The 26,615-nt window shown below is 35.7% G+C and overlaps 1 protein-coding gene across 2 annotated transcripts in view; it reads left to right on the forward strand.

Annotated features, from left to right (window-relative positions):
- The window catches only part of LOC126819470 (uncharacterized), a 107,755-nt gene that overhangs the window by 61,829 nt on the left and 19,311 nt on the right, over positions 1-26,615 (forward strand). The window contains exon 3 of one of the 2 annotated variants that reach the window (XM_050547511.2): positions 12,598-12,731. In XM_050547511.2, coding sequence (XP_050403468.1) covers positions 12,598-12,731 — 134 coding nt within the window. The remainder of the gene's footprint in view (positions 1-12,597; positions 12,732-26,615) is intronic. The other variant, XM_050547512.2, reaches the window with a different exon arrangement.

Here is a 26,615-nt window from a genome sequence, read left to right on the forward strand (position 1 = left end):
TTGATGGTGATCCATCAAAGATATTAGGCAGAAACGCTTGTTAAACCTAGGCTTGGTTATTGTGTAATTTGCTAGTGAACTGCCGTCTTCATCTTTATTTAACGTCCGCTTCCACCGACGTGATATCGCCGACAAAACAAGTAGGCCTGTAAATGGCTTAAATCCTCCAATAAATAAAACATTACATAAGTTAAAATATAAAGAACATGCACGCATTACCCACATATTGCACACCCGGTAACGCGGGTTTTCGTCTACTCATGGTTATGTAAGAATACTACATGATGGCAGCTACGTTGATATGTCCAAAAAGCTTCCTTGAAGGATCTCTGAAAATATATTGTGGTAATTAACATACATTTCCCGGTATGATGGATGTTTTCCTTTCAATAGAACTGCTTTGTCGAGCAAATAATATAATATATACCTTTAAAGCAATTTTAATTCAAACTTTTATCTCTGTCGGTCCCTTCGCTTCTTTAAAAGAAATCTGTACTAGTTTATTTTTAATCAATCGTTTTATACTTCTCCCTGCCTTAATTAATTACATGTTAACCTCATATCTATTTTCTTTATTTAGCGTATGTAAAGCCCATACATGTACTATGGACCAAAACTAACCGAGTCCAATCTCTATAACAAACTTGCCATTTTTGGACTAAATAATTTCATAATTTCAACGTGCTATGATTCCGCTAGAGATGAGCCTATCTCCCGTGTTAAGATCCTCCTCGTAAATCAGGTGTCTAATTGCAATGGTGTCCCTATTCTACATTTAACCCTAAATTGAAATGGGGCGTGACCGTATTATTAGTACAGAGATATGTTCCAAGGAATAACGTCAATTCATTCTAGCATGTTTGCAAGATGTAACGTTACACTGATATAACGCCCACGCGTTACAAACGGACTTCGCAGTGTGTGTAATAATGTGCCACATTAATTATTTTACAGAAAGTGAAACACGTTTTAACCACATCATTACATGTATTTACGTTAATTAGTTTACATCATGGTTTGTCATTCCTGTCTTTAACTATCATTACATCTGTTTTAACATCGATTCATTTCACGGTATGAAATATGATGACTTGTTCTATTCTTATTGTAGAATGTTTCTTACATAAAATACCAAACTACGGAAATAAAATGCTTAATTTTCTTTCTCTTGCGTTCATGTTAAAGTAAATGGTCTCGTTGTTATCAACGTATCTTCTTGATTGTTTCGAGTAGGTTACAAGAATCAAGCTAGCGTAAAGCTTGAATAATTTAACACTTTTTGATGAGAGCTATAGTACATCGTACTTTGAAAGCAGTGCAAAATGGGTTGATAGGGTTTTTCCTTATGAAAATCCAAAATATAGACTTCAGAGCAACCATTGCGTTGTCAAAGCAACCATTGCGTTTTCAATGCAACCATTGCGTTTTCAAAGCAACCATTGCATTTTCAAAGCAAAATTGCTTATAATTTTAATTTCATAACATCCACAGATTTTACATGCTCACAAATACTAACGAAAAAATAAACAGACTCCTTTGTTAACGGTTTCATTTACTAATAGACTGGAGAAAGTACTGTACAAATGCCACAAAGAAATCAGTTATCGGATAAAGCGGAACTAGAAATCGGATAACGAATTATTTAATATAGATGAAAATAAACACAAGATAATTCGCCCCGGGGTGGCGAAATCGTGGCTTTTTACCACTATTCGTGACGCGAAAAAGCAACAGTCACATCTACAAAACAGCTGTACATGTAATCGATCCTTCGGCAGTAATAATTCGAAAGTTACTAGTAGATAACGCACTGCGAACATAATTGTAAAAAGTGAATATTATCTTTAAATGGCCTTACCAAAATAGTCTACATATACTAGTAAATTTTCATCCAGTGTCTTCCCCTTAAGTTGATTTTTCTGTAGATAATGATATGCCCTAAAGTAACAGACATATAAACCGCTTAACTACAGAGTTCAATGGAAATTACGCTTTCTTTATAACATGTATGAGTTTCTTGCTTCAGAAATATCTCTACGACAACAATATTATATAGCATGATATCGCCTTTAGCATTTGAATTTTCTGAAAAAAATCCCCGAGAACAAATCATAACCTTGCGTTATGTGTCATATTAGATAATAAGAAACTATAGATTTTTACTTTAAATCTAATATATTCACATTCTGATCTATAAGATGATAGATTCTCTTATGACGTTTCGTGTGAAAAACAGCTCAAATTAAATTCTTATTTTTAATCAACGGTTAATTCTCTCCTCGTCTCCTATATCTGAAGCTCTGTGATATTATCTGATGGAAGAAATAGAACAGGCCGGTTTTTATTACGTTTAGTAATATTCGGATAATCATGTCTATTATCTTGCAGCAGCGTGATTTTCGTTTCATACGTTCGCACATCAGTAAGCAAAATCCATTGTCTGAGTTATGTAAACTCGTAAAACAATTAGGCTAGGCATCTTTTGATGTACTTGTATCAATGGATAGCTGAGACTGTTTCTAAAACGAAAACCTTTTAATAGTGTCCGGATAACTTGCTGCAGCGTAAATTTCGTTTTTATCCGGTCACCCAGTAAAGGTAAATAGTGAATCAAAACCCATTGAGTTATGTAACCTCGGTAAACGATTGGGCATGTCCAAGCCGGCTCCTTTAGGTATGTCCGGTATTGCTCTTAAACTTACTCTTTGCTAACTAGTTAAACAATCGGATGACTCCGATTTTAAGTAGATTAGAACGGTTCGGCCCTTTAATGATTTAATTTAAAAATGGATAACCGAGACTGTTTATTATATTGACAACGGTAGCAATGACAATCGAGGTTGCACCGTTCTTCTAACGCCGAAAACTCGGTTCAGAGTGAAGTAATTTGACTAAAATATTCAAAATATTCCCTTTTCATTATCTATTTGTTTAACTATTATAGCGAGAACTGTCAACTCTTTATGTAATCTTACACAATGACCCTTTAAACGGTACAGTTGTTTGAACTTCACGCCCACAGTTTTCTCTTCTAATTCAGATCTTGTTAGGAAATAATCCCACCTTTGAATTTTTTAAATTTATTGATGTCATAAAAGTGAAAAAACTTGGTAGATTCATTGTTAAAATTATGCTATAAAAATAACTGGTTGTTATAACTGCTATAAAAACTGATTGATCTTCCCGCCCCTTGTTTATTCTTCATCTTAGTGTGTTTATTTATCCAAGTCAGTGTTTATTTGTTGTGGGAGGATGTCGTGAACCTCAGAACAATCTTAGCAGATGGTGACCATTGTGGTCACTCCTTTTGTTTGAAATCAACGTGCACAAAACCACGTGTAAATGTGTACGGTCGTCCACGTGTGACTGACCACCCAGGGGACACACCTTTTAATTGCTGTATTTCAACCGTATATTCTGGGAGATGTCTTCTACTCTAATCTCAAATCTGTCATCTGATAGGTTAATCAGCCATGACAGACACGTGACTAGCACCCCCCCCCCCCCCACACACCGGCTATTCAATATAGAAGATGAGCAATTAACTTGTACATTAAAAGTAATTGTTTAATTGGTGTTATTGCTTGGAATATGACCAATGATCAGTTCTCTTATAGTCAGGGTATAAATCATTGTTCCTGCTAATGAACCATTACCATTATGTCCAGTCTATAAGATTCTCTTGATCGTTATGTTTCCTCGGTGACCACCATAACAATAGCATTAAATTAATATTATTTGCGAAATGGGACAAGATCCTTTTATTTATGATTGACTTATTTTAATGCTTCAAGATACAACATTATCGTCAATTTCGTTATTATCTGTATGCCAAATATGTCACATTATTTAATTACCACTGTTAATTAAGATGCTACGTTAGCAAAACAGAAAGGAACCGCAGTAGTCAATGTCGCAGTATCGAATCCCTGTGTGGGCTGAGAAGACCTTTCCAGTTCGTTTTTCAGTTGTCAGGTGTGAGGCATGCGACTCTGCAAATGAAGTGCATCTATATTATTATATTCGGATTGGATGAAGCACTGAGTATCACTCGTGTACACATTTGCTAGCATATAAATGAAACCGTGACATTTGGAATTCCACTGCCCGGGCAACACCCCCCCCCCCTCGCATTACTCACGTAAATATTAAGGTGAAAATCACCATGTGTTAGTTTCAACATTAAGTATTGTGTTGACGTGGTGTTAAACCCAATTCAACTCCCATAAGATAACATTATTTAAATCCACACAGCAGCCTTATAATTTATTTGTTTAAAAAATATTTAGATGTCAAGTTGGTCACGCGTTAAGAAGAAGGATGACTTTATCCCGTGTTGATTCTAAGCTCATCATATTGATCATCGATATCCGACCTTCTGTCAACTGTTTCTAAACAATGACCATAAAATATTGAGATGACCAAGGGTCAGTCTGGATAAATTGATCGGACCAGAGGTCAACACGATCCCCGTCGTTTTAATTATAGTCATATTTTTATAGCTGAATATACAAAACATTTTCTCGTCTTTGGTGTAATGTCTCACAAAGATCATATTTAGGACTATATCACAAAACACGCCTAGCAATGACAACCAGTTAGATTTTACCGGAATACGAAAGCATACACTGCCCATACTACATTCATGATGAAGTATAAATTATGGTAATATTAATGTGTCTTTTTAAACACGTATGGTTCACAAAGCAGTGTATGCCTCTTGTTCCTAAAGCACAAGATTCCACTGTTGTTTATATAGTTGAAACGTTTCTGACGCCTTTTGTATGTATTTAACAGATTATTAACGTCTTTTATGTAAGAGCTAAAACTGTCTATTGAAGGTCTTTTTTACTATAAATATTATATAAATTATTATTCAGACATTTGTTCAGCTCTCTAGACAACCTGTTGGCCCAGATATTGAGCGAAATAAGACAATGCCTGCCATTCCGTTCGTTAAACGTCAAAAATGGCAAACCTAAACATGGTTTATTATCGTGGTAATGGTACTTGTAATCGAGATTGTTTACGCTATTTCTTCGCTCAGAATAAAGTTATATAACTGAAATTTGCAATATAAAATTAAGAACAGTAGCTCATTATCTAAATCTTTATTCATTTCTCCATTGCTTCATTTCTATATATTCATATACACTCTTCAAAAAGAAAAGTAGGGGATATTCAGAAACAATACAAAACTGCAGAAATGCACTAGTGTTTTTATTAGAGACAACCAGTATATGTTAATAACAGGCCAGTTGCCTACACATGAACATAAACAGTTCATATGGGCGGCTTATCTGACGGCCCAATTTCACTCGCAAAGAGATACACGGTCAAAAGTGAAAATGGACGTTTTTGATTTTTGTCCTAATATTGAGTAGTTGCACCACCAATCCTAAGATATTCAGCATGCTCCTAATCAACCGTCCAATCACGATTTGGGGCAATCTGACCCACTCCTCTTGCAGTGCCACGGTCAATTCTTGCAGTGTTGTCCGTTGACGTTGACGTCGACGAACACGTTTCTCGATCAAATTTAACGTAACATACTTAATCAAAGATACGCTAAACAGTAAATATTATGCAAGAACCGATAGGAGAGCAAACATGGATAGATAAACCAACAGCGTATGGCGCTATTGCGTGTCGCATGTGCAGCTCAGTGGTTCTTGTTGGGGCGATAAGTTCTTCATCTGTGAACATACTCTCGAAGCATGTCAAATGTCCATGACTATTTATCATATCGCAACCTGCATAGGCATTTGCATTTCAAAATTTCCTACTTTTTTGGAAGAGTATATAATGTTATCAAGGCGATTAAGTCTTAATTATCTGAAGCTAAGGTGTTCATATATTGTTTAAAAAATAACATCCGTTGCTGTCAGAAAGATATAAATAATTTAACGTTCATATAGTCAATAATACTTTATGTCCTTCGGAGACAAAATCCCAATTTAGTATTTCTTTTGCGGAAGGGATTTTTTCCAGTTGTAGAGAAAAACCTGATTACTAAGGTTAACTTACGATCCATGAAGAAGACAGACCTAAGATCCATAATATAAAAAGAATAGACCACAGCGGGCTTGGGTGGGTTCTGACATTGCCCAAACCCCACTTGTATACTGGCGGGGGGTGGAGTGTGGGTGCTTGGGTGAGGTAAATAGGGCTACTGAAAATCAATTCTAAAATAAAGTATTTGTTATAGGCTATTTTTTGTGGGATTTTTTTCCCGGGCCCCTCTGAATTGTGATCAGAACAACTACAACTACGTGTATTACTACATGTTTTCGTTTAATATATCTATATAGACCCCCCCGCACACACACACCTCCTTCTCTCTCTCCTTCTTTCTCTCTCTCTCACTTTGTCTCTATCTCCCTCTCTCTCTCTCTCTCTCTCTCAGAATCGGAGAGTTTATTGTATTTCCATCCAGTACTTACTATTAGTACATCTTTAAGAAAACCATACAGTACTGTCATTAAATATGTTTAACACATTTTCTATTGGTTAGATTCAACTGAACCTCGTAAATCTATAAACTTAACAACTCTAGCCCCGCTGCTTCTACATCTCATTCTACCAGTAGGTGGCGTTTAAAGAGATAGTTTTTTATTGTGTTTAACGCCTAATATCCTCCCTTGTCAATCTTTCGCGTTTCTAACAAATCAATGAACACATTCTCCATTTCGTAATATAATGAACAATAATATATAGTAACAAACGTAGACATTTTTTTCTTTTTATTATCATCTGATACTTTTGATAATGTACATTTTATACATGTATTTTTACTTAATATGGGCATTAGCAATGTTTTATATCACCTGATACTTGGGAAAACGTACATTTTATAGATGTTTTCTAACACTTTTCTTACTTAATTGGGCGTTAACAATGTTTTATATTATCTGAATTAAATTCCTTTAGTAACGTACATTTTATATATATTTCCTTAGACCGTTTTTTACTGATACTTTTGATAACGTACAATTTATAGATGTTTTCTTTGACTTTTTTTGACTGAGAATGGACAATGACATTTTAAATTATAACTAATAAAATAACCAAAGATTTGTAAGCAGAGAGTCAACCACAACCGCACATACTACTGAACACGTGTAACTAATAAATGATCTGGATGATTTGAAAATGATGACAGGATGGTTTGAGCTGAAAGTTAGGGAGTTCAAGGTGTATTGGTCATAAAAAAGAATTAACATGAATAATGAGTTATATGTCTTACTGACTAAATGAGTGTTATGAGGTGATCTAAAATGAATGGTATACTTCTCCACAGCACGGGGGTGTGGATGGCCGAATGGTTAGAGCGTGCGCGCTGTATCATAAGGTCTGTCATTGAGTCAACTGGCGTGGTTTCGAATCCCCGGTTGTACGTGACAAGGAGTAGAGTCACCTGTCCAACCTCTTGTGTTTTCTCCGAGTCCTCCGGGTTCCTCCCACTGCTAAAGAGAAATAAAATTGAACCATGTGTTAATACCGAAATGACCTCTCTTTCTCTTCTCTCTCTCTCTCTCTCTCTCTCTCTCTCTCTCTCCACAACACGGTTATAGTTTGGATTTGGACCCCAAAATCCGAGGGCACTTGTTAGAATGTAACCTGGGGATAATCGCCAGTAGCAGCATCAACATAATAGTTTGGCTTTACCAGACGTCAACTTATTTATTTATCTATATATTTGGGGAAGTGAAGGGTCATAAATATCTGGATTTTCACGGTATCCAGTGTATCATTAGTTGTGATAATTATACACCACAATTTTGTTCAAATGTCTCTATGAAGCAGAACATGTAGTAACAATTACCTATTCTGGAAAAGGAGAGGACTTTAACGTCTCACCAACACAATATTTGTGTTACTTTGACACTAAGACATAGGGTATATTGAATAATTCCCTAAGAACCCCTACATTCATGAGGAAATATTTTTGTTGTAACCGCTGATATACTGTCGAGTACAGTGTACTAGTCAATGAAATCCATTAATTCAGGAAACGCTACGCATTATAAACAAGGTCGGTTAAATGCGATAAAATACTGTGTAACTTTTCCGCACGAGGATTTAAGTTGCTGCATTAACTATAAAAAAACTGGTCACTACAAAATGCGGTTACGCCTACTTTTATTCGAATTCCAATTGTCAAGGGTTCTTTCTGTGAATAGGCGATACGTTCATTGTCACCACTTATAACCGAGCTTGCAAATTGTCAACAGGGGGGTCACGTGGCTAAGTGGGTAAGACGCTGGCTCTCTAGCTTGGAGGTCGGGTGTTCGATCCCTGCATTTGCCGAGAAAGTTCTACCAGATTTTCCGCTGTGGTTTCCCCTTGTCAGTGATGCAGGATGGAGGGCCTGACAGGGACAGCTGCCCGTCTTCATTAGCCCAGGTTAGGAGCAGAGCAGTAGGACGTTAAACCCTATTTCATTTCATTTCATTTGTCAACAGTTCTGGTCTTTTCGGTTTGTAAAACGAGGTTCAACCATGTACATTGGTGAACACTTAACGGAACCCTTGTCAGTTGAAATTCCGGACAAATGTTTGTCTCAGTATACGTATGATCGAACTATTAAGTCTCATTTTATTTACATTGCTCGAAACTTTCATTATACTCGTTCTTGGCTGTGATATCATCCTTGGTGGAAGCAAACGATGATTGCCGTCTTCATCATTGTACTCTGTCCCTGAAACTTAACGAAGGGAAAGATTTCACGTGTCTGAGCATGGATTTAATTTACAAACTAAAAGCAATGAATATTTTTACATTAATTCAATTCTGAAAATTAAAAAAAAGGGACAAAATACGATTTCCATTACAATATGGTAAACATTCACGAATGCACTATAGAAAGATAAAATACCCCAAAACAATACTACATGTATCTACTCAATTACATTCATGCCTCGTTCACTTTTACATTGAATATTCGTTTTCGTTTTATAGTGTATATCTGTTGGGGCCATAATCAATATTAAGGAAAAGCTACGATACCCCACATAACGGTTTTAGAAATGACAGCAGTCAAGCATAAAAAGGGGCGATATATTTAATTATATAAAGAAATTTAATATTGAATAAATATCGCGTTTACAAGCTATTCTTGAGGCAGTCAAGGGCAATCACTCTGCAAATAATTTTCGAATCTATTTAAAACCCGAATACTTCCGACAATTTGTGGATATAGAGTCACGCTAAAAATGGAATGACAAATATGCAGTCTATCGTACGTCAAAGATATAAGTCTACAAATATCTGTTGAATCTTTTAAATTCAAACTCATCAAAAATATTATAGGCAGTAAGTCCATACACCAAGTTTCATCAACATCAAATGGAAATTGTAAACTCTGTTGAGATCACAGGCTATTTTGACCGTATTTTGCCTGTATAAAGAGAAATAACTCCATGAATAATTTTCAAAGCTCGTTCAAATTCGAACTCACCAAAAGGCCGCGCACCAAGTTAAATTGAAATCGGATGAACTATATCGGGTTCATAGCCAAGTGACGAATAAAAAGCATAACATATAGATGACATACAGAAAACCGGATTAACTCACTCGATTTATAAATTATTATTTATAAACTTAATGGCATGGAATCAATTGATTATTACTCTAATGTTTGTGAGTGAAAATAAATTTAGTTTCTATTTTATTTGTCGATTTCTAAATGATTTATGGGCCTATTTCAGCTCTATACGTTCTCTAATGACAATATAACTAGGCACTAATATGGAGCATTAAATTGTAATAACAGCTATTGATTCAGAATTGGTATATATCAGCAACGGAACTGAAGACCATTTCACACCATAGTACCCATGATTGGCGAATATAAAGAGAAAACAATTATATTCGGTCGTATGAGCAAAAATACACAATATTAAGGTTTTATCCAGAGACTGTGATATTTATTCCTATCTATGCACCAGCCTAGTGTGTATAGTATGCATACGAAAACAAGGAGCTGGGTGGGTTGATTCTCAGGATACAATTTCCCGATGTTAGACCCATATTAAAGGTAAATGAAATGAAATGAAAAGGTGTTTAACGTCCTACTGTTCTGCACCGAACTGGGCTAATGAAGACGGGCATACGCCATACAGAGTGCTATGAGGGACATTTTGCCCGGACAGCGGCACTACGGCCTACTCTTAGATCGAAAATCCAACTGCCAAGGGATCTTTTACGTGCAGGCCAATGTGTACACGGGACCTCGGTTTTTCGTCCCATCCGAACGACTAGACAGCTGTCCTTGTCAGGGACATAAGATTAGATAAAGAACTGACAGTTCTCGCTATAATAGTTAAAACATAGATAATGAATAGGGAATCCGTTGAACATTTCAGTAAAATTAATTTACTCTGAGGCGAGGTATCAGCGAGACAATACCAGTGTAGCCTCGATTGTCATTGCTACCGTTGTTATGATATTATTCATTTTTACATTTCAACAACATTACGTATTTTAATTAACTTAATATCGGAGCCATCCGATGGCATCAAGAGTTGATTATTGTCTTGGTAAGTTGATTAATGTCTTATTAATAATTTATATAACATTTAAGGCCTAAAGAAAAGTCTGTTTAAAGGTTTGGTGAGAAATAGATCGAGAACGATTATTAATCGAAACATCTATTTCGGGAAACAGATCTAGAACGACTATTAATCGAAAAACCAATTCAAGGGAAAAATTATTAGAACGATTATTAATAGAAAAACCTATTCAGGGCAAATAGATCTAGAGGACGATTACTAATCGAAAAGCTTTTTCACTGTCCCGGAACTACTTTTACATTAGATCATGTGGGTTGTTTAGAGTTGAAACAAAGAACTGTGCAGGGAAATGTATATCATTGTAAGTAAGATTACGTATGTTTGACATTAATCGAAAAGCATTTTCATCGCCAGCAATTATATGTACTTCAGATCATGCAAGTTGCGTAGAATTAAAACGATGGACTAGACAAGGCAACATATTTATTCACATAACTCGCTTTTGGAACTTTTTTTAAAACGAAATTCATGTTATAATCAAATTTCCATAATAATCAAGCAATATAAAATTTACATTTTTATCATTTGGGGATATAATAAAGTGATAGTGAAGTTAATTATTGCTTCCCTCCGTGACTTCTACTCTATAAATGTAGAACAATAGATCTCTTTAAATTGTGACAAGATCTAAGATATTGGCAACAATTAAGTAACAGTTCTAGGGTTTCTATACAACCCGACTCGTGTATACTTTATCATTTTTATAGGTTTCTTGGTCATTTTTATAGGTTTCTTGAGGGAAACTATCTTAAGAATTCCTAAGTTTTAAAATGGTTTTATCCTTTTTACTTGGTTTTCCATCTGTCTTGTCTATTACTCTCAAGTGGCTAACATCTGATCATTCGACTTTTGACTTATTCTCATTTTTCATTTTGTAAGACGAGGATTTGTCACCTCGTTCATTTAGAACGCGCTGTCGTGATTTAAACTAACATTTATAGAGGCTTTTAAGATCATTGTTTGAGGTTCCTGTTAGAATATACGTCTTCTTACTTCGTTTAATCAGTGGCGTTTCTTTTTATAAAAAGCGAGACGAATGTAGAAGATTGTGATAACCTTCAAATGCAAATATCCGGTTTAATACGTCGAAATAACCCTAGGGAATGGTTGCTGACATCTAGTGTTGATACGTATTTATCTGGATCGTGGAAATAACTGGCATCCTGATGTGAGGAGACTACTAATCAGTTGATTTTACGTCATTAAATAACGGGGATTTTCAAAATTTAAGATGCATTCTTAAGTCACTTGTCAGCATGTCGGACATAGATTACTGATTCACTGCGCATGGATTTAAAGATACAGCATTTTTTTAAAAAAATCCCGAGCACGTGTATCAGTTATACGGCCTGATCTCGCATATCTGTTTTCTGAACATTTTAAGAATCACATGTTTAAGAATTGAGATTCGGCCTATTTCAATCACTTTATAGTTTGATAGATGCCATTTGGACAATATGTAAAGGAAAATGAATGTACACTAGATTAAATAATGTTGTTGTATTCTGGAAAATATCATTCGGTGTTGTGTTCACACTTTTTAAATTATTGTTTATTTTTTTGTCTAGATAATTCACCTAGATTAAACTTTACAAGTTTCAAGATTCAAGCTTGTAAATATACTCAAAATAAATCTCGATATATTATTTCCCCCATAGATTTAACACAAAATATCAGAATTCAGATGTCATCATTGCCGTTTATGTCCTTATAGATATTAATTACACATCTCCAGTTTGTTTTTTGATAACCCCATGATTCCGAACTTGCCAAAGGCGGAAAAACTAAAATAGCTAAAATCACCAATGATATATATCTGCCGAAAATCTAAGCAGCTGGTGAAAATCATAAAATAATACTATTCCAGAGGGGGTGGTATTTCATCACATTTATTCTTACTTTGAGATTTAAAAAAAAAATTTGACGCCTGGATGGTTTTATAAACGAACACTTAAGCCATATATTTAACCGATCTATTTATTGGTTTAAATTTGATTTTAAAAATGTCTTTCTTTCATTTCAGAAAAATCTAATCCGTCCATACAACTTCTTCAGCCTAGTTTCCGGTCCGTGTCCTCAAATGTAACTTTCCGAGAAGGGGCATTGGCTGTTCTGCCGTGTTCCGTTTCAAATCTGGGCACCAAACAGGTAAGCCTTGTACGTTCATTTTATCTTCTTTTTTGTAAATAAAATATAGTCATACAGGTCGACCCGAAATTCATGTACACGACAATCGCACGAGCCCATATCTCCCGATATGTACTGATAGTAAGACCGATTATATATCTCAATAACTAATTATCTTAATAGAATGTAACTTCATTCAGCCACCGTGCTAGTACGGATGGAAATGAAATGAAATGAGGTTTAACGGCCTACCGTTCTGCTCCGACTGTGCTAATGAAGAAGGGCATACGGGCTACTTTTATATCGAATTCCAACTGCCAAGGGATCTTTTACGTACACGCCAATCTACACGGGGCCTCGGTTTTTTGTAACACCGAATGACTAGACAACTGTCATTGTCAGGCCCACCGTCCTGCACTACTGACAAGGGGAAACCAATAGGAAAGACCCGGTGAACTTTCTCGGCCAACACCGGGAGCGAACCAGCGACCTTCAGGCTAGCGAGCCAGCGTTTTGCTCTCTTAGCCATCGAGTGACTCCCTAGTACGGATGGAAAAAGAGGAATGTATATTAGTATCGCGCTTTGTGCCTTAATTTTTAACTGCTGGGTACCCAACTTATAACGTGGGTAACCATAGTATCCTTGTCATTTGATTTCGTAATAAAACGAAACGAATGATGATTAATAACTCGATGCAAACCACCACCGTCTTCCGCAAAGAGTTGTCACACGTTATAATGTGACATCCATCTTGTCAGATTCAAATTCCACAATAGGATTTAAGAAAGTGTAATCGGCTTTTCGAAAGGGTTGGGGTGTGTCCAAGGCAAACGTGGGTAGGTGGTTAGGTATATATAATTATACACAAGGGAAATCGAATAGGGTTTAACCTTAGGTTTATCTATTTGTATATATATACGACTATATTTATTTATTTCAAAACAACAGCAGGCCAATTAGCTAGCTACTAGCATAATCGGCCCTCGAATGTTGTATTTCCACATTTTAGTTTGGTAAATCAGGGCATTGTGATCGAGACAAAGACTATATAGCAGCACGTGCACGTGTAGAAAGTAAGCCGACTGGACTATTGGGAAAATAATAAAGTGACTGCTATAACAGAATATTTGTTGGATACTGAACATGAATTTTGGTGTATTCAAAAATTAGCTCTTTAGTGATAAACATAGTGTAGATACAGATTTACCATATCTATTAACTTTTAAACGATGGATTCGGGTCCAACTCCAAGAGCTTTCTATTTTTTTCCTGGATTATATATACTCTTTCAGTGGGATTGGGGCGTACAGCCATGTAATGTCGAGGTAATGAAAATAAAATCTTGAATCCACAGTTATTACTACAATTTTATTTGCATCTTAGATGTCATCGTTAGAAGCTAGAAGCTTAAAGTTTCAAGCGAATAGTCACTAACATTGCCGTATCATATTCTGGTTTACACCGTCAATAATCAAGTTTTGATTAGTTCTGGGCTATTTGCAAATTGTAACTCATTAAACGATTGCATTCGAGAGTGTAGTTGCCAAGAATTTAGGGCAAATATAATATTTCGGCTTTTACACTATATCATTTTATTGATTTATTTCAATTCCAAATCTGTGGTATCTTATACCTTCTGGGGATTCCCCTACATCTTGAAATCCCAGTGAAGGAAATATGTCTGTTTTAGATTGTCTCGGTATGATAAGACGTTTACAGCTTTAAATAAGGAAGCTTAGTTGGGTACAAACAAGTATTTCAAGATGATGAGACAACACACAGACTAAACATTGAATCTCTGTACATAAACTAATGATCGAGATAAGATCGCTAGACCATAATTTGTTAGAACCCAAAATGAAAGACGCATCGTCATATTTAAAGAAGCCGCAGTAATTCAGCGAGTAAGACACTAGCACGGTACTCGGGAGATCGTTGCGCGGTTTAGTGAGGAAGGCGCTGGCTCGCTAACCCGAATTTCCCGGATTCAATCCAGGTGTTAACAGAAACAGTTCCTCGGAATTTTCTGGCGTGGTTCCACTTGTTAGTGGTGCGGGACTAAGACATTGGCAAGATACAGTGTCTAGTCATTTGGATGAGACGAAAACCTACGGTCCTGGGTTCGATCATGCTGTTGACAGAAAACGTTCCTCGGAATTTTCCGACTTGGTTCCACTTGTTAGTGGTGCGGGACTAAGAGATTGACAAGGTACAGTGTCTAGTCATTTGGATGGGACGAAAACCCACGTTCCTGTGTACGTGAAATAACCAATGACAGATGGAATGTTCGTCTTGATTATCCCAGTAGGTAAATGACCCGTAGTACGTTAAACTTTCTTTCGTCAAATTTACTTTGTTTTACCCAAATTATAAGAATGTCGCCAGTGAGACATGGATGTGTTACAGATACTTAGCAGTTTAAAGCAATTCGGACAAGCGTGAAATATAACACTGAGCTGTACATATCGTCAAAGCAGTGGAATACAGGATACAATAAGCGTTTACGCCAATTCAAAGAAAAGACTATTTGTCATATACATCTAAGCGTATCCCCATGACATTTTATTGTCATCGATACTGTATTTCAGAAACATGCCAGCAAGCCAAGGATAATCTTACCTGCGCATTAACTGGGCATGCATACTTTTGAATTTGGCCCGTGCTAACCTCGTTTCCAGAAAACTAATTTGATTGTCACTTTGTAGCTACTGGTATTCATTATTAACAAATAAAATGAAATGAAATGGGATTTAATGCGTGCTATGAGGGGAATCTTGCCTGGACAGTGACCTACTGATAATTTGAAAACCAACTGTCAGTGGTTCTTTTACGTGTACGCCAATGTGTACACGGGACCTCGGTATTTCGTATAATCCATACGACTAGACACTATCCTCCACCACGGACAAGGGGAAACCGCGCCCGACAAATTTTGGTTGTAAGAATATGCATTTATGGTATCTACCATATGTTGCAATCTGATTGAGGAAACTGCAAGGATATCACACCATTATGGTGTGCCGAGAAAGTTCCTCGAGAATCTCAAGTCCGATCTTTACCTTTGTCAGTGGGGCATAACAGTGGACATGAAATGAAACAGCGTCTGACCGTTCGGATGTCCATTTTAGCGTAAATGCGTGTAACATAAATGTTGATACTTAGATGTAAAAGTCTTCCCATAGCACACGCACGTCTTTATTAGCTCGGTTGGTGCATAAAAGTAGGCTGTTAACCCAATTTCGTTTCTTTTAATTTCCATTAAGACATAGATGTAAGGGTAAAATGTTGCTTTTTTCTGAGTAATATACTGGAAAAATATAAATCTATATTCTACCGGGGCAGTGCAGCGTTAATTGCGTCTGAACACCTTTCAAGAACCTATCAACGCAATTCGCAGCTAAAATACTGTTTACTTCTGCTGTGAGGTAATTCTTAAACAAACATTATAGAGTGTGCATAGTTCACTTTTGAGTGCCTCGAGATTCTAATCATCGATGGTATTTATATCACATGGGTCCGAGTTGGATTCCGACACCTTGTACACAAGAAGCTTCGTATTGAATCATTTATAATTATTAACGTAGGCCGCATTGTTGTTCTTGTTCTGGTTGTTCTTTTTGTTTATGTTCTTCTTGGGGAAAACGCTCTTCTGAAAAAAGCCTAAGGCATGAAACTTTATATACTTGTTCATTGGCCAAATGCGCATAAATCAACGGATTTCGACATTTGATATGAAGTCACAATTCCAAGATGGCTGTGATGAAGTTGCATAGTCCACAGACCGCTCATACTTCTTGAAATAAAACATTATGGTTAGATTTAAGCGCTGATGGACCAATGCGTTTTTGACAATTGATGTTTAGTAAGGATGCAGCATGATAACATCAAAATACACCACATAGCTGGAATTACATGGCTATCAAAAGACAATACAAAGCAGTCTTTAACATTCGTATAACATATGCCTATTTCTTAATGATGCACGTACATTTGTTAATTCATTTCTCGTGTTTTACATGCTTTTGAAGCTACACATGAATGTCGAGTACAAAAATGCTAATTAATCATAGATGCGCGTCATGGGAAGAATGTTTACACTGATTGATGGACGAACTGGAATCCAACAGTTGAATGTAGTCGAAGACAAGCCAGTTTTTTGTCTTTGTCAATAATCACGTGGAAGTGTTTACCCGTCAATAAAGAATTAACACACTTAAGTTATTTTGCAGTAATGACTAAAGCCTTAATTTAATGTTCACTGTGTTTTTAAAGTTAACCAATCAAATTAAAGGGTAACTAACGAAGAACCAGTAACGCTATTTCCAGGAATGGCTCAAATGTTTAACTGTATACTTGTATTTAAAGAACGGGACTTAGTTATATTCTATTAATATTTTTAAAAAGCAAATATGACTTCTGATTGCTAGATTATGGTACACAATTCCTTGTGTACGTTCTAGAGGCTCAAGTGATCACTCGATTAACTTGTTGCAGTTTTATATACATTAGAATATACCCTTTGTCACATTTAAATGAAATGTGGGTTAACGTCCAACTTTTCTGCACCGACTGGGACCTTTAAGAACCTTGTAATACCTCTAGCGGTGATATTTATCATCTAGTTGTTATGCAATTATGTATTGTTAAAGTTAAAGATGCATTATGTAAGAGCTATTGTGGCTTCAAATGATAAATAAACTATTATTTAAAAATTTATTAACATGACAACCCATGATCAGCTCTCTAGGACATCGGATGGCTCCGATTTTAAGTAGATTAGAACACTTCGGCCATTTAATGATTTAATTTAGAATGGAGAAACCACGATAATAAACAATCAATGCCACATAATATTTATGGAAGGGTGTCGCTGCCGATATTAAATGTCCTGCAATGTCTTATTTATTGATTATGTGTAAAAAGCACAATATACAAGGTACTAATACCGGTAATGATAGGGTCAAAATGCCTCTTAGGCAAGCGTTAATTATAAAAAGTCAAAAGTAATTTGGCAAATGACAAATGTTTTATTGGAAAATGCTGTTTTTTGACATGTCAACATTTTACATTTCTCTCTATACATTTTATATTTGCGTTCTGCCGCATCTCATTTGTCCTTCACGCTTTCTACATAGCATCTTACGCACACCGCTAACTTTTATATTATGCAAACGTATGATATCACGTGACTTATTAACAAATACGGAAACGACGATAAGATCGACCTGGCCCACTTGAAGCCAAAATAAAGTAATTTGAATGAAATTTTCAATATATCCATTTTGCATTACCTATTTTTGAACTTTTATAGCAAGAAAGACCAGCTCTGTATCTTAATCTAACATAATACATCTGTAAGGATTTCCAATAATTACTTGTTGTCCTTGATCACCTTCTTTTATAGCAAGAAAGACCAGCTCTGTATCTTAATCTAACATAATACATCTGTAAGGATCTCCAATAATTACTTGTTGTCCTTGATCACCTTCTTTTTTTGGCGCCTTGCAGTAATAATTTACATAGCGCATCGTGTGCTCTTTTGAAGGGCATTTTCGTTAGATTAGATCTCATTTCAATTGGTAGTGCATTCTAAAGTGACGGACTCGATAACTGAATGGTGGTTCTGTTGGACAGAATCACAATTAAGTGTTTCTATTTGACGAGAGTAAACTTTGATTGCGCTACAGAGGCACAACTTCTTTAAATATTATGATCTCTTTTCATGAATAGACCTGTGTGTAAATCCGCAACATTCATCGAATTCCAGACGATTTTGCCGATGTGGGCGTAAGTTTCGTTGGCGTGCAACCTATCTATATATCATTTAATTCTTCATTCATAGACACAAATAATATTGTTTGCATTTACTTTACATGTATATGGATAATATGCAATGAATAGAAAGGTAAAGGTTGGGAATATTAAAACAATATTTGTTAACACACAAAGTCAATTCAAATATAGTAAGGATTAAATCTCTCTATTTATTCAGTTTTGATGTGATCAATATAACATATAGAAATACGTTGACAATATGTAACCCCATTCTTTCATTCATTGTGGGTTGTATATAGAAATACGATAAGATATATTTATGTGTCAACTATGTTGCAAAAACCCTTGTTGTTTGTACTTAAATGGACTCATACGTTGTTATAAAGGATTCACGTACTCTTAGACCAGTGATTCCAAGCGCGGAGCGCATGCTCCAGGAGAGAGAAATTTAAATATTTAGAGGGGAATTTATTTGAAAATGATGTCAGAATGAAAAACCTTCACTTCTTCCATTATTACTTTTACACCAAAGCAAATGTTGGTACAAATTCCTGTTGGAAAGACCTGTCTGCCCTTCTCCATAGACATTATCGTGCATCTGGCACAACCTCTACGACAATTTGTTTACAGCTCTTGCACAAGGAGGTTTAATCCTATTAACCGAGAAAATAAATTGCTTAAGTGACATTTAGTAACTGGATGAGAATAACACATGACACAATTCTATGGAATACAAGTCTACTTGAAGGGTTAATTTCAGCGACGTTTCGACGAGGGTTCTCCCGACTTTGCTTCATAAAGACGGCAGAATCTTCGTCGAAACGTCGCTAAAATAAACCATGATTTACCCTACTTCAAACCGTCACAATCTTTACGTCACAACTAAAAACTATTTTGTTTAAGCTCGTATTATTCAGATTAGAAACAGATTGTTTTTGTGTGTTTTTATTGACGAGAAACTCCTTAAACGTTGCACGTATATGGATGCATTATTAAGCGCATTACAAATATACATTAGTATTATTATTAACCACAACTGTCTTAACCAAAGAAGAATTCTTTCGATATTATTGTTCAAATAAACGTCTATTTGATTAGATTAGATGTAATTATGAGATTGTAAGTCTGCGTAGCATTATCTATGAATCAGCTATAGCTCTCTGGTCAAGAGGGGTTGGATTGTCGAATGGTATTGCGCTTGCACTTTAGATCATAAGGTCTGTCTTAAGTTAAGTGGCGTGTTTTCGATCCCACACTTGTACGCGACTCACCTGCCAAACCTCGCGGGTTTTCCTCAGATTTATCTCACTGTTAAAGACCCCTACGTGCAAGCAAAATATTGAACTAAAATTGTACCATACGTAAGTCCCGAAATGGCCTAATTTGTGTTCAGTGGACGTTACCTTCTCTCCCTCTCTCGCCAGCCAAGGGTGTTCCGATATCTTCTCTGCATATAAGAGATGAAACTCGAATATAGTTGTAAATTATGCAAAATCTTTAAAAAAAAGCACATTTATTATAGCACTACTATTTGGCCATAGTCTAGCAGTTACTAGTATTAGTGAATAAATCATGAAACTATCGGATAGGTTGGGATCAAAGTTGAAATTTCATGAGAAACTTTCTCAATTATTACTGTCCTTAAGGTCCAGAAAACGATTTATCAACTGTTCGACTAAAATAGCATATAAATTAAATCCCCAATGAGAAGAAATATACGATTTTATTTGGTACCCTGTCTGAAGCTAGCTGTTTCCATTAAAAATTTAACGAGGCCAATTGCCATAAAGATCACCTCGTTTATCTAAAGCTTTCTACCGCTAGCAGAACAAAACAAAACTCATCTCGGAAAAGAGAAAACGTCGGTCTCTTTTGACCGATACTTACCACCAACTCATTTCCAATAACCTTTTAAAGTGTAAAAACTGTTAATTCCCCGCTAACAGATTTAGCAATCATTGAAGCACGGATTGGCAAAACCGCAAATGGCCTTTTTAGACATTTTGAGATTCAAATTATCACCGACTTTTGTAAATGGTTCTCTAGCGAATATCAGTAATTGAATCAGGAGAAATGTGATGTGACTATATCACCGTCGTCCCTGATGGAACTAATGTTTAATACTTGTTAATCAAGCTATGATGAGATTCTATTGAAGCCCGATTCGTTTCTCATCCCTCACCTGATTGACTAAAATGTATTTTCTATTCACGAGGTATAACGTAAATCTGTTTATTTACTATGATAATATAGATTATGAGTTGTCGTTCTGTAGAGCAGTTCGAAACTGCTAAATGCCCGAGATTTATTTTCTATTCACAGCTTATGCCTTGGAATGATATTATTTTTGCCGTGCAGTGGGGTCATAACTATTGTTTATGCTGTAAGGATTAGCTTTGGGGATACGTTGATTTGTAAAATGAATTTGCGGCTCGTGAACTAAACACGGTTATTGAAATTACCAGCTGTCGTTAATAGGAAGTACAGGAGGACTGCAGTACATACAAACAAAACCCATTAGACAAACGTGCGGAAACACAATACACAAGCCACTGCAAGCTGCAAGCAAAAGTTAAATCCAGTGATGGGATCCGATTGTTGCGCTCCCGGTACCTGTCACAGTTACTTTCAGCATCTCGGTATTAAGCGGCAATGGCCCTATGAATAGCTAGAATTGTAGAATTGATTTAGTTATCTTTAAAGGTCGCAGGTATCGTTCCACTTCAATGCCTTTTTGATTAAGATAGACTTCGAGTTAATAACCATGATCTTGGAACTAATTGGTCCCGATCCTTGACCCACGATTATCAAATCTCTTTGACCATGAGAACCCAATATCTTTGAAGTCATTCCTCAAAACCATATTTTTGGGGGAAAATTGAATTTCGTAACAATATCCTACCCTAAATCGACGAGAGATATATATCGCCATTCATAACCTGTTAATATTATCAGCATTTTAGTTGCCCCTGGAACAAGACAAGCGACAGCTTTCACATTCGGTATATACTTTCACATCTTCTAACAAATTAATTTAATATAACCCAAATTTATATGATATAAATAGATAAGTTGACATAAAACAGACATATAATACAATTATTCAGTTAATGCAATGTTATAATTTGTTTATAGACCGCTTAAGGAATTAAATATAATATACTATACAATTCAATAGTGTTTACTCACGTTGATAGTGATCGTTGCGTCATGCGTTTGATCTCCTTCAAATTGATTGTAGTATTAGATTGTTTTATAAGATTAGGGGGCTGTTTTAAATAGATAATTTCTTTTATTTAAGGACAGTGGTTCGGGTGAACTTGCGAGTGCGCTTTAGATGAGCAAGTTCTGTCATTTGGTCAAATGGCATGGTTTCAAGCTTAAGCATGTTCAACAACTCGTTGGTTTTACAGGATCCAGTTCCACACACTGCTAAATCGCCCCTACGCGTAAGCACAATATTGAAATCAAATGGTGCGATATGTTAGCCCTGAAATGACCTAGGTGGTGTCTAGTTGACTGCTACTCACACTCCCTCTCCCTCTCTCTCTCTCTCATTAATTATATGGGATAATTAACACAACGAATGCTATTTATTGGCTTTTATTTGTCATATTAATAAACGAAAAAATTGTATAATGAAATGTATATCTATTTCCAGTATGCAATCAACTATTTACGTTGTTTTAATTGTTGCTTTTGGGGCTATAAAGAAGACAATCTACTGACTATTAAAGCATGTATAAACAGAGTAATGAAGGACATAAAGAGGAAAGTAATAAAGACATGGAGGAGACATGCAGTGATTTAAGTCTAGCTGTTGACAATAAAACGTGATACATTTTATCGATTAATTCATTAATCATTTTTGCCTGACTCACAATTCGTCATTAAATCATCTACTTCAGTCTTTATCAAGCGATTCATGTTACAAAACATAAACCTCTTTAATACAACTGACCAAACATTAATTGAAATACTTTATTAATCCAATTGTTTAACGAAGTTGTTGCTCTCAAACTGCAAAAAACGCATGTCAGTCAGTGAATCGTGAGCTTTATATTTCTTTTAAATTAAATGCGACGATCTATGTTTGAACCAACTTAATATGTCCTTGATACTATAGCACACAGACGAATGTCCAATCAAAAGCACACAAATTTGGTCTTACAAAGATAAGATGGTAAATCCCCGACTTTCCAACAGGTGCCACCTTCTTTAGATTCACAATTTAGTTGAAAATATAAACAGATAATGGAGATATAAAGATGCTATATTTTAGCGCTAAGATTAATTATATAGCGCTTTACTTAAACGCAAGATTACAGCACCTCTAACAACAAAACTTTCCAATTTTAAGCATTTTCTCTGTTCAGTTGCAGCTTTTTGCCCTAAGAATGTGGTATATACGTTCGTGAAATGCAAGTCTGAAGTCTATATATAGTTTCTTTATCCCTTCTCATATGTTGAAATATTAGATGATACATTTATAGTAAAGAAATGAACTGAAATGGAATGGGGTTTAACTTCATAGTGTTCGACACGATGAGAAATAACGCAAACTTGCGCTGTTTCAGAACATGTCATACCACATCTCTTTTTGTGGGATGTTCACATGGCTATAGGTAGTGATAAAACTTGATACTACTTCTTATTTCTGCAGTAAACATAGCTACCATTTTCAGCAGTACCAATATTGATATGTTTTTTGATTTGTAGATCTACCCCCTAAAGATCTGAGAAAAACACTTTCCATAATCTGGATAAATTATAAAAAGACTATACCTGGTTCGTATATGCTAATTACGGCGCAATTCTTACGAAAGCAGTTCTTCCTGTTCGTTTTCAGAACCAATTAAGGAACCAAGTTACTTTTTATCAGTTACAAAGCAATTACCGGGTCTATGATTCAAAATTAAGTAGCAATTTGCCTATATTGATTTGCAATTTCAGTATTTTTTCTCGTCTTCCATTGAAATTGAGATAAGGCACCAATCACCCCAATTGTATGATTCCATATAGCTATCCATTTTTCTTAGCGTTACTCATTAATTCATTTATTTCTTTACCTTTAGACTTTGTTCTACCAAATATACATCATGCACGAGCTATATCTACCTTACTTATTACTTAGACATGTATTCACATGACAAGCCCATATCCAACTATGTGGACCACCGGATGGCTAAGATATTAGTTGGATTGGACACCGTCTTCCATAGTATCGTTAAACGTCAAAATGGATTCAACTCACAGCGGAAACTGTCGATTGAAGGATTGAAAATCTAGATATCTTTTATTATTGTGGCAGTGGTACTTCAAAATTGAAAATATTTACCATATTCTAGTCAAAATTTCAAACATTCTTATCCAAGTCTTACATATTGCATTTTAAAGAAAACACCCTACCCTACCTCATCCTCACCCTTCCCCTCTCAATTGTATTTGTTTCTTTAAAAAAGAAATGATGTGGTATGTTAGGTGATCTGATCCTTCAATTATACCGTATTAATGAATTTATAAAACCTCTGATCCCTAAAATCGTTAGGTAGCCCTATTATAATTTGTAAAACAAATACTAACAAGGAACATTTGGCATGCGGTATATAACCAACAACTAAAACCGACTTTTTAAATCTATAAATCGCCAATGTCAGAATGTACAAAATCAAATGTTACAGATGACGATGCTCTAAGCAGTATTTATATTTTGGATAAGCGAAACTTTAAGGATGCTGCCCGTTTAAAGTACTCGATATAGTTTTAAAATACTAATCATGCAATACATTGTGATTAAACTGCAAATAGAGAGAGAGAGAAATGGGCTTTAACGTCCACTCGACACAAACTACGTCATTTCGGGACTAACATATGGATTAATTTTTATTTCAATAATTCGCTTGCGCATAGGGGTTTTTAGCAGTGGGAGGAAACCGGAATACCTGGAGAAAACCCACGAGGTTGGACAGGCGACCCTACTCTTTGTCACGTAAAACCGGGGATTCGAAACCACGGGGGTCGACTCAATGACAGACTTTATGATACAGCGCGCACACGCTAACCATTCAGCCATTCAACCCCCCAAACTGCAAATAAATACAGATATTTATAAATCTCCGAAACCTGCTTTAATTCACAATGCACGAAGCGGTGATGTCATATTATACAACTAGAATTGGGACAATTATAATAAACAGCATGAACATTTTAGGGCAATAAGCCGTCGATGGCATCCGGAATCTGGAGAACCCGGTTTGACCTGAAGATATCAACGGTTCCTGATAATATTATATATTCTAATACTTCGTAGCCGACCGGAGAAGGTTCAGCAGTTCCATCTTTATGTAGTTTAGATCTATATTAGTGAATCAGACATGTAGAATATTATTCTAAGCTCAACACCAAAGTACTTCTTTCTTTCAGTTATTGTCAACATTATTAATTACTTATATTTAAGAAGACAGCTGCTGCACGCAATGCCATTGATCATAACAATATACACTTCATTTACATATTTATAAAAATCATGTCGCTGTTTCTAATTTACGCTTCATACCGAAAGTATTTGAAAAATATATATTTAAAAATTGTTATTTTGCCTAAAAGAACGACAAACGTGTGTTGCGATTTGAGCGTCTAGTTTACTACAAGGTTCGGTGTTGGGACCAATCTATATATATGCTGATGATCCACAGCTATATATAAATATGTATATCTTTAAGCTCGTTACCAGTGATTTTTGGATATAAAAACTTCAATAGTGTTTAGAAGAAATCAAATGTTAAATGGGGTAGATTTGCTTAAACTCGATGTTGAAATTCGTCACAAATTCAGGTTTGTTGAATATGCTGCCACTTTATATTGTAAAGCTATCTTTGAACAATCTTGTGATAAATGGGCTATAGTAGTGTTCCATAATAATAATAAATGTTATCCCTGATCGTTTTGACAAGCAACGCGTAAAATAATAAGCAAATAAACAATTTTGTTTTGGATTGATCAAACTCATAACTTCTCTCTTTTAAGTTTTCACTAGCGAAATTTACACCATGCACAAGTAATCAAAAACATAAATCATAAAAAAAAGAAATCTACTTTGTCATTCGTTCTATATTTCCTTTCCTTTTTTTCCGAACAAAAAGAAATCCCACTTAAAAAGTTTAGTTTATTATTAACAAACGTACATCAAACAACAATTGAACATGTCAATTTATTTTATCTCTCAAACATAGCCAACAAAATTGATTTCATATTTGTAAGGTATTCGACCATAGAAAGATAAAATATACATTTTGTTTGGAGTTAATTAATCGGAAAAAATGTAATTAAGATTCGACTGCTGATAAATTTGCACATCAATGATAATAAAATGTGTTATTGGTTACTATTTGTTTATGTATGTTTATTTACTGTTCAAACGGATAAATAATGTAGGTCATTGTCCTTATATGTACTACGTTATAATCAGTCCTAACTGTACTGATCTGCCCCGAAAGGGCTAAAGAAGACGGGCATACACTGTGTGTATGTGCTATGAGTGAGATTTTTTCTAGATAGCGGCGCTACGGTATACTCTTATTTAGAATTCCAACTGTAAAGGACTCTTATTACGTGCACGCTAATGTGTATAGAGGACCGCGCATTTTAGTCCGACCCGAACGATTATACGTTGTCGCTGTCCCTACACCACTGAAATATCCGATGAACTTTCTCGCCCAACGCAGGGATCGAACACGGGATCTCAAGATTAGCGAGACAACCTCTTATTCATTGAGCCACCGTGGCTCCCCAGTATCGTCAAAGAACAACTGCAGTAACATAACTGCAATAACAAAGGCGATATTAAATGCATCGCCTTCTTAACCAATCGTATAAAGATTAGTCCGGCAGCAGATCGACAAACCTGGAAATATAGTCCACCTAATGTTTTGTTTTTTGATGAATTATATATCTTCAGTACGTGTAGGTTCAGAATCCGGATGATGCCACCCTTGCACCCTTGGGAAACTTTAAATATTTAGTGGGGTAAAATTTGTGACAAATTCTCTCGGACCCCGACTTGAAGGTGGTTTCTATAAAAATTCGACCCTCTGAACCCAATGATCATGGGTATTCCTCCTGAAAGTAACGATTAATTC

This window comes from Patella vulgata, chromosome 4 (genome assembly GCF_932274485.2).
Source record: "Patella vulgata chromosome 4, xgPatVulg1.2, whole genome shotgun sequence".
Lineage (NCBI taxonomy): Eukaryota > Metazoa > Mollusca > Gastropoda > Patellidae > Patella > Patella vulgata.